General features: G+C 43.5%; 1 protein-coding gene across 1 annotated transcript; it reads left to right on the forward strand.

Moving 5' to 3' along the window:
• Positions 1-9,265, forward strand: LOC127050923 (syncytin-1-like). The gene is made up of 2 exons (XM_050952634.1): positions 1-1,244; positions 6,179-9,265. The coding sequence occupies exon 2, from the start codon at positions 6,529-6,531 to the stop codon at positions 8,062-8,064; it is 1,536 nt and encodes a 511-aa protein (XP_050808591.1). The 5' UTR covers positions 1-1,244; positions 6,179-6,528; the 3' UTR covers positions 8,065-9,265.
• Positions 9,266-10,459: the final 1,194 nt, after the last annotated feature.

Raw genomic sequence — 10,459 nt, forward strand, 5'->3', positions numbered from 1 at the left:
CAGGGGTTGGACTCCTTGCTCACGGTAAGCTCTCTCCCTCATTCTGATCTATATTTTAATTGAACTGGAGGTTTATCATGAAAAATTTTGGGAAAACATCATGAAAGGTTATTTGGTCACAGTATAACCTTAATAATGTCACAAGTCTTGGAATAATGGTAAAAATAGCCCTGTAAATCATGGACATATGTTCTAGAAACCAAAGTATATGTAGACCCAGGCTACTAAATATTTAATTTTTATGTTATAGAGATAACTCTTACCAGTTGAGCACATAGCTACTGTCTCCCTCTTACCTAGCCCTCTTGTAGGCCCGAATTGTTTTTTATTTCATTTTGTTTTATTTTTATAAACATCTTAGAGTTTTATGAGGCATTTTGCCACCACCACTTGTGTTTTGCCTGGCTGTCCTCATACTAGTCTAACTATAGCATGTTGGAGGGAAGAGTCACTATGCATCTATCAGCTGTAATCCTTTGTCTCACAGGACTGCTCTATACTAACTTCCTTTCAGCTGTTCTCTTAAGACTTTTGATAGATAGGATGCTTTAAAGTGGGCCCAAAGGCCCACAAGATAGGCTGAGCAGGTGATCACACGCTTGATGCATGAACAAGGGGGGGTCAAAAGGTGGATGAATGAAGTCAGCAAGCTGGAGCCGGGTGGATAAACCCCCTCCCTTGCTCTCAAGCTTGGGAAGTGCCGATAAAAAAATTCTCAGTACTGATAAGGAAGATGCTTGTGCGCCAGGAACTGCTCAAGGCCATGAATTTTGTAATCAAATGCTTCACCAGGTGCCATTAATTAACCGCAAGCAATTAAATGCTTTAACTGTGATGTAAACTTGCTTATATAAATTTGTGCTGTATTGAAGAAAGGGGGGGCTGGTTCTGGTTCTCTGTGTAGAACGGGCTTGTTCTTTGTTGCTTGTGTGCATGCATCAATAAAGAACTTGGTTTTGGACTTTGCTGGGTTGCCTGTCTCTCTTGCGGTCAGACAACGAACCTGAAAAGTTTGGGATAAAGATAACCCTGACAGATTTGGCGACTCCGCTGGGACCCGTCTGACTCTCCGGCGAGGGGGTCTGTCTCCAAACGCAACACAGCGTGCATCCTTCAATTGAGAGGAGCCTTGTCTAGGAGTCGGATCTCATGCTGGCGATAAGGCGTCGTCTCATGAACCAGCCTGAGCCCGTTTAAATCCAGCAACGTCCACCTGCCCTTTGAGCAGGAGTCACGGGAACTAGGTAAGTGAGCACTCGGTACAGGAAAATGGGAAAAGATGGCAGTAAATGCCACGGGGATGCCCCGTTATCTCTCATTCTGAGAGATTGGAAGGATAAATCCAGGACGGCCAGATTGTCCAAGGCTAAGATGAGAGATTTGTGTTGGATCCAATGGCCGTCATTTACCTTTCATTTGTCCCCGACTAGAGACTGGCCGGAGTGTGGAACCTTTTCCACAGATAGGATGAACTCCTTAAGGGATATTTTGGTCGATCTTAGACCGGGACAAATGGATTATTTGTTTGTGTGGTATAATTATAAACCCACGGAGGGACGAGTGGCTATTGAAGCTGTTTGTATGCAGAACTCCTGTAAAAATCCCCCGCCATATCCCCCAGAGCCACACCAGGAGGAGGACGATTTTGTTCCTGTTCTTCCCCCTGTCCGGCGGAGTGCAAGGATTCAAGAGCAGGCTAGGGACAGTTCAGGGACGGAGGAAAATAAAGGGGGAGCTCAGAGTAATGTTCCCTCATCTTCAGAGAGATCAGTCAGTCTCACCCTCCCTGCCCAGTCTTCAGCCAGTCTTCATCAAATTCAGAAGGAATCTGAATCCATGGGGGAGAATGCCTTTGAAACAGGCCTGACAATACAAGCCCCGTTAAGAACTTATCCGGTTCCACTGATCGCTGGGGCATATCAGATGGTTTTTACCCATACCCCATTTGCAACTTCAGATTTGCTTAATTGGCAACGTACTATGCCTCGCCTACGGGACAATCCTGAGGCAGTGGAAAGAATGTTCCGCACAATCTTTTCCACTCATGTGCCCACCTGGGCAAATGTTAATCAGTTATTAGATACTCTCATGACAGAAGATGAAAGACAAAGAGTAAAAGAAAAATCTGCAGGTCATCTGGATGTTCCTTGGCCAATTACTGACCCTAATTGGGATCCTAACACTCCGGCTGGCAAGGTACAGCTGGATGGATTTTTGAAAGCTGTTTTGAGTGGCATTAGAGACGCAGGAGAGGCTACTCCAAATTGGAGCAAGGTGACTGCTTGTGTTCAGCGTCCAGACGAACACCCCTCTGACTTTTGTGCCTGACTGATTTGTGAAGTTAGAAAGCATGGGAATTTGAATCGTGAAACTGATCATGGAAAGGAGATGGTTAAAATGGTTATCATGTCACAATGTGCGGAGGATATTGCTAAGAGATTTAGAGAGCATCCAGACCGTATGCAAGGGAAAAGCATTGCTACTAGAGTGTTTAATGGGAGAGAGGAGAAGAAAGAAAAAAGAGAAAAGGAAGGAAAGGCAGAAGGAGATATAGGAACAAGTGTCACTGTTGGCAGCAGCAATGACCGGAGGAAGAGGCAGAGGTCGTGGATGGAATCGAGGTGGATGGAATGGAAGGGGAAGAGGAGGAGCAGCGAGAGGCAGAGGACATGGAGAAGGAATTAGAAGTGGTGGTTGTCATTATTGTGGTGCAGAAGGACATTGGAAGAGAGAGTGCCCAGTGCACCCTAAGAAAGAGTATAAGCCAGAGGCAGCAGGGCAGTTCGCAAAGGACAGCGACTGAAGGGAGGCGCCGCTCCCTTAGAGTCCTGAGATTTATGAGGCTGGACTTGTGCAGTTTAAATGTGATGCCCGGTTCTCTGTGATTCCTCTTAAAGTAGGGAACAAGACTTTTGAACTGAGTGGATACCAGTGCTACTCATTCAGCCATACCTAAGGGAGCGGCCCCAAAAGGAAATATTGAAAAATGTGTGATAGGAGTTACTGGAGAGACAGAACGATGTTTTATGACCAGCGATTGCATGGCCACTTTGGGCCCTTTAAATATTCAGCTCTCCTTTTTGCTTATGAATGAGCCAGTAAACTTGCTTGGGCGAGATTTGCTGTGTAAATTGCATGCTCAAATTTTTTGTAATCCGGATGGCATCATTCTAAGGTTCCCATTAGAAAAGGCATATTTGTTGGCAGGGCTGGAGGTTCAGGAGTTCAGTAAAGATCTCCCTGTGTGAGTGCAAAATGAAGTTAACCCTATAGTGTGGGGAGGAAAACATGCAGTGGGACTAGTAAAATCAGCTCCCTTTTTAAGTTCCACAGTAAAGAGTGATCAGCCTCCCCCCGCCCAGAGACAATACCCTCTGAAACCTGAATCTGTTCAGGGGCTAGGACCTCTCATACAGGATTTGGAGGAAAAGGGAATCCTGGTGCCATGCATCTCCTTGCAATACCCCTATTCTGGCTATTAAGAAGCCTAAGCCTGGGCCAGATGGAAAACCGGTGTATCGACTGGTTCAGGACCTGAGACTAATTAATATGTGATCCCAGAACACCCTGTAGTGCCAAACCCTAGCACTATATTGGCAATGGTGCCGCCAGACACAGAATGGTTTACTTGCCTGGATTTGGCAAATGCCTTCTTTTCTGTACCGGTTGCCCCAGATAAACAGTACCTTTTTGCATTCACCTGGGGAATACCAGGTGCAGCCGGGCAAAGGGGGGAGAAACAGGAAATTCCAACCCCAGGGCAGCTTACGTGGACTAGAATGCCCCAAGGGTATGTGAAGGCACCAGGAGTGTTTGCTAGAATTTTAGCAGAAGATTTAAAAGATGTCCAGTTACCCCAAGGCTCTACCTTGGTAACTTATGTTGATGATATTTTAGTGACATCAAAAACACAGGAAGATAATGAAATTGATTCCATCTATCTACTTAATCAGTTGGCAACAAAGGGACACAAGGTCAGCCCCACAAAACTGCAGTGGGCAAGACAAGAGGTGAAGTATTTGGGGTGTACTTTAGGACCTGGAATTCATTGCACAGATCCCCAGCGGGTAAAAGCAATTTTAGATATTCCTTTTCCCACAACAAAACAAGGACTGAGAGGCTTTATTGGAATGATTGGATTTTGTTGTTCATGGATAGTGGCTGCAGGTAAATTATTGAAGCCGTTACATGAGTTAACAAAAGAAGGGGCAGAGGAGCCTTTACATCCAAATGCTGAGCAGTTAAGAGCCTTCAGAACACTCAAGGAGTCCCTTGTTCAGGCTCCCGCACTAGGGCTCCCTAATTATAACAAACCCTTTGACTTGTATGTACATGAATCTAAAGGAGGGGCATCTGGAGTGTTAACACAATCATTTGGAGGCTTTCCTCGACCTGTTGCTTATTTTTCAGGACAATTAGACCCTGTAGCTCGAGGCCATCCAGGCTGCCTGAGAAATGTTGCAGCAGCTGCTTTAATTGTGGAAAAGGCTCAAGAAATAGTTCTAGGACACCCCTTCATGGTGCATACGCCTCATGCTGTGGCCAGCTTGTTAAATTCGCAGCAGCATAAGCATCTAACTAATCAACGATTGTCAAAATATGAAATTGCTCTCTTAATGACTCATGGGGTAACCCTCAAACGATGTGCCACGTTAAATCCAGCTTCCTTGTTGCCCCAGGAGGGAAGTAGTGGATATGTGCATGATTGTTTGCAGGTTTTGGACTTAATTTCTACCCCTCGCCCTGACCTTACTGATATTCCCTTCCAAGACCCCGAAATTGAGTTGTTTGTGGATGGATCTGCCTTTGTCCGAGAGGGAATCAGACACTCTGGATACGCAGTTACTGATAGCAAGACTATTAATAGGGAAAGCTCTTTCTCCCGGGGTGAGTGCCCAAGCTGCGGAGTTAAAAGCCCCTAACTGCAGCCTGCCTTTATGCTAAAGGAAAGAGAGTTAATATTTATACAGACTCAAAATATGCTTTTGGGGTATGTCATGCCACGGGTGCAATTTGGAAGGAACGAGGTTTCATTACCTCGTCTGGAGCTCAGATTGCCCATGGAAAAGAAATTGCTGAACTACTTCAAGCCATTCAGGCTCCTGGGGAGATTGCAGTGATACACTGCAAAGCTCGTACCAGGCAGACTGATCCAGTCGCAATGGGAAATCGCTTGGCAGACAGGGCAGCCAAGGCAGCAGCCCTACAAGGGGCCCAATTGGACCTGATCTCTCCCTTAGCTCAAGGCAATTACAAGCTTCAGATACTGAAAAGGCAACATGGGAAAAGTGGGGTTCACAACTTAATTCAGTGGGAATTTGGGAATGTGATGGTTGTCCTATCCTACCCAGAAGCTATCAGCGTGAGGTGCTACAAAAGGTTCAGAATAACACCCACCTATGAGCGAATAAAATGGTTCAAATCATTCTTAGGCAGTTTGTATCTCCTGCATGAAGTGAAATGGCTAGAAGAGTAGTGGAAAGTTGTATTCTTTGTCAGCAATGTAATCCTAAAGGAACACGCCAACAGGCGCCACCTGGTGGGCGCAGATGGGCTCATAGGCCCATGCAACACATTCAAATTGATTTTACTGAATTACCCCCCTCAGAAGGAAAGAAGTATTTGCTGGTAATTGTAGATCAACTTTCAGGATGGGTAGAGGCCTTTCCCACTGCCAAAGCAGTTTGCAAGGTGCTTCTTAATGAGATCATGCCAAGATTTGGCCCTCCTGAAAATATTGATTCTGATCAGGGAACGCATTTTACAGCAAAAATTTGCAAGGAACTTACTGAGGCGGTTGGGACAAAATGGGTTTTTCATGCTCCCTGGCACCCTCAGAGCTCAGGCCAGGTGGAGCGTATGAATGGAACTCTAAAGACCACCCTAACTAAGCTGTGTAAGGAACTCAAGATGAACCGGACTAAAGTTCTTCCTTTGGCTTTGTATATTGTCCGGACTACCTCGAATTCTAGGACTAGGCTAGCACTCTCTGAGATACTTTTTGGACATGTACCACCTTCCTTTACTTCTTTGGTTTCAATACCCAGTGACACTGATCTGACTTGTGAAACAGAAGCTTATGTAAAAGCATTGCAGCAGCATTTAACTACATTACAACAGTACTCAGCACAGTCTCAATCTTTACCATTGTGGAAAGCTATTCATTCTATTTCACCAGCTGACCCAGTGTGGATCAAATCTTACCGAAAGACTCCACTTCAACCCCAGTGGCTAGGACCGTTTGAGACTATCCTGGTGAGCCCTACTGCTGTTCGGGTTAAGGAACTTCCCACTTGGATTCATCATACCAGAGTCAAACCGAGCCTTGCTAGGGAGCCCGACCTGGTAAAGGGTTCCCCAGAAGCAGACGGCTTCGGACTTCGAGGGAGCCACGCACGTTCACCCACCGTGAACCGGGTGAGCCAGAAGCAGACGACCGCCGTGCCCAGGACACATGGACTGCTACCCCTTTGGGCGACCTGAGGCTAAAACTCAAGAAGAAGTAGATTTGTGTCCATTCCCTAAGGGATGGCCACGAATAGTCGCTTGGGGAGTCAGTGGACTTATTTGTGTGTTGTTTGTTATTTTTCTTCACTGGTGGTTGGATTAACTAAGGGATATGAAAATAATGCCTTTATTCGCTTTGCTTATGAAATGAAAGCCCGTTTGCCAGCACTGAATAACATTTCATGTTGGGTATGCTCCTTGATGCCAGTAGATAGTCACCGAGGTCTTCCCATGATCCCCATACCTCTTAGCTCTATGAATATGACATGGACTCCTTCATGGAAGGACTCCTCAGGCTTGCAGAACCTAACCTGGGCAGATTCAGGAATCCAGATTAATAGATACCTTACGGTGTGGAAGCGACCTGGTGAGTGGTGCTTCCTGGGCTCAGGAAATGTGCCTGTAGGAGTTAGCAATTGTAAAGCCTATTTTAATGGAACCCATTTTGGTGAAAGACGGGGACCTGATTGTACTCTTGTACAAGGTTTACCCCGGCCTGAAAAGTCCTGGTATGTTTTCCCTGCTAACTTTTGCAGCTTGTTTAATCGGTTGGTATTGGATAAACCTCATGGGTTTACCAAAATACGTTGCATTGTAGCACCAGATCTATCACACACTAAGTGCACCACAGTGCTGGAGCGTTTAGAGATCATTTGCATACGCTGCATAAAAAAGCATTCTTTTAATTCTTCAGGTACTGAGTACTCTGTGTGTCAGTGTATTGATAATGCTACTAATAGTTTTCACGGTCTCTCTGCCTGGACTGGATGGTATTACAAACCCCAATATACTGCATCTGTTATATCTAATCCCTTGTTTGGAGTCTATTGGGTTTGTGGAGAAAAGGCTTATTTAAGCTTGCCTGTCTCCTGGAAGGGGTCATGCTATTTGGCCTGCTTAGAACCCCCTGACCTATATCGAGATCACCTTCCTTCTAGACGTTTAAGAAATGTGCGAGGTGCCAAGGAAGATGTTGACTGGTCTCGACCCATTACCTGGAAAGCACTTACTGATTGGACAGGAACCTGTGCAGCCTTTTTCTTTGCATGTGGAGGTGTCACTTACCATATAGGGCAAGGTATAATGAGATTACAAGGAGTGTTAGAAATAATGGCTAATACCACTGGTGAGGCCCTCATTGATCTGGCCACTGAGCAAAAACAGCTTAGGCAAATGGTTCTTCAGAATAGAATGGCTCTGGACATTTTGTTAGCCTCACAAGGAGGGACATGTGCCTTAATAGGACAAGAATGTTGCGTATATATTCCTGATGTTTGTAACGTCACGTGGGAGAGAGCAAAACATCTTGAAAAAATTGCAAGGGATCATGGAGGAAAGCAACCCAGCTGGAACTCTTGGTGGAGTGATTTATTTAGCTGGTTGCCTGATGTAGGTGGATGGCTACATAATCTGCTTAAAAGTCCTGCTGTTATTATTTGTGGGCTTTTATTGCTTTATGTAATCATAAGGTGTGGATGCTGTGTGGGTGCTCAACTATGTAAGGAAGCCCCCAGGGTTAAAAGGCCCTACCAGGTAATAAACCCTCAATATATATAAATATGTGTCCCAAGAGTCCCCTCTTCGGGTCCTCTAGGGACAAAGGGGGGATTGATAGATAGGATGCTTTAAAGTGGGCCCGAAGGCCCACAAGATAGGCTGAGCAGATGATCACACCCTTGATGCATGAACAACGAGGGCTCAGAAGGTGGATGAATGAAGTCAGCAAGCAGGAGCTGGGTGGATAAACCCCTCGCTTGCTCTCAAGCTTGGGAAGTGCGGACACTTTCGTTATAGTTTGTGCAACTATTCACCTATGAAGTTAGTCATCCTCTCACATGCAAAGATGCATATCATTTTCTTTTTTGCTGCTTTATATGCAGTAGTGTTACCTCATAGATGAGCCAAATAGATTGTTCTTGATTAATAGGATGGTTCTGTTTCTACAACAAGAATGGCATTAATGCAGAGTTTGGCACAAGTCTGGCCTTCCTGAAATAAACATTTAAAAAAGAGATAATGGGAAAAATCTCCCCCATCCTGAATTTTCTAAAGTATATTTTGGTAATAACTTCCAAATCAGCAGGTGGGCATCCCTTAGAAGTCTGCAGTCCCACTTCTGGCTGGTTTTACTGCATTTGAGATCAATAATGACCTCGTCTCCTTTATAGCAGCATAAAGTATTATCTATCAGACCTTCCTTCACTGCACCACACAGCCAGATGGGTTGGAGATAATGCTTGGGTTTTTTCAGTAAGGCAAGAGCTAAATATGTGGCATAGAACTAGAAATTGAGCCCGTATCTTTAGCTTGATAGAGTAAGGAGGATTTTTCCACATAATTTGTACAATAGAGTAATTTAAAAGTAGGAATTGAACATAAGTTATGCCTTAGTCAAACACAAGTTACTGAGCTCGATACAAGGGTAACTGGGTAAAATATAATGGCCTGTGATATACAAGAGGTCAGACTAGGTGATCCAATGGTCTGTTTTGACCTTAAACACTATGAATTATTTTTCTGGCAAAAATATACAGAAATATGGTATAAAGCAGTGTACAGATGTGGCAGGAACATTATATTGGTGTACTATATCTTATATCACAGTGCTGGGATGCCAAAACAATAGGGTAAATAAAAGGAAATAACACACTTTTTGAATACCCATTTATCACTAGAATTATATGAGTGAATTTGTAAATATATATATGATTCTTGTAATCAAGCTAAAGGAAATTACCGGTGTTGGAAATGTCAGATGATTTCTTTGATATCTTGCTGTTGTGTTGAAGATAACATTTTGCTTGATTGTTAATACAGTTTATTTTGTAAATACTATTCATTGTTATGCATTCCCATTTTTTACCCACAAACATCATTCTGCATGTGGAAAGGCACGCAAAACGCATGTTCCTATCTAAAAGAGAGTATACTCACTATGTGTAAAAAAACCCAAATAAAATAAAAACCCTATAGCTCAGTCGTGTAAGACACCTCATGCAAACAATATACAGGAGTGACAGGCACCATGCAACTACACAGAACAGCAAAATACAGCTCACATGATCAGTATTGCCAGCTCAAATGTTCAGTCATCATGAATCAGGCCCTGCAAAATTATGAGACTAGTTTAAAAATCATGAAGTTTATTTAAAATAATACATATAAAATTTGTATTATTTGGCTTCATGCTTATGAATCATTAGGACATGTTTGGGTCACATTTTAAGGTTTTTTTCTGGCACCATGAGGGCTAGAAACTTTGTTTTTTAATGAAAGCTGAGATTCTCATGTAATCACATAAGTCTGCGAGCTGCTACTTTAAGAAAAATATCAAATTCATGGGACTTGCAATAAAATCACAAGAGTTGGCAAAAGAGGCTAAGTGAATTATTGTATGCAGTGTTGTAACTGCGTCAGTCCCAGAATATTAGAGACACTATCTTTTAGTGGACCAACTTCTGTTAGTGAGGAAGAAAAGCTTTCAAACTTAGGAGTTCTTCTGGTCATTCTTGTGATTTCAGGGAATGACAATTTCATATTTAGGAGATTAAATATTGTACTTATTTGCATGTATCTCCCATAATCTACCAAGTCATAGGTAAACTCTCAGGTTAAGATTACTGGTTGTATTAATTAGATATACTTGTGTGCAGTGTACTTGGGCTTTCCATCCTTGACTACATTAGACTTTTCTTTAAATTTTCCATTGTTGCCACCAGTGCGCACTCCACTGACAGTAGCAAAGGTGGGAGCTTTAGTGTAGAGAGGATACTGGTAACCATGTTTTAACCTCAGTGTTGTGTAGATCTCACCTAAGCAGTATTAAAACACTGACCGCCATCTACACTTGTATTCCCACTATTCCTGCCATTGTAGAGCTGGAATAGCAGGAAATCTTAACAGGAAAAAAGAAAGATCTAGTGCAAATATAGCTTAACTACCTACTTTATAT

The sequence above is a fragment of the Gopherus flavomarginatus genome, chromosome 5, assembly GCF_025201925.1.
Source record: "Gopherus flavomarginatus isolate rGopFla2 chromosome 5, rGopFla2.mat.asm, whole genome shotgun sequence".
NCBI lineage: Eukaryota > Metazoa > Chordata > Testudines > Testudinidae > Gopherus > Gopherus flavomarginatus.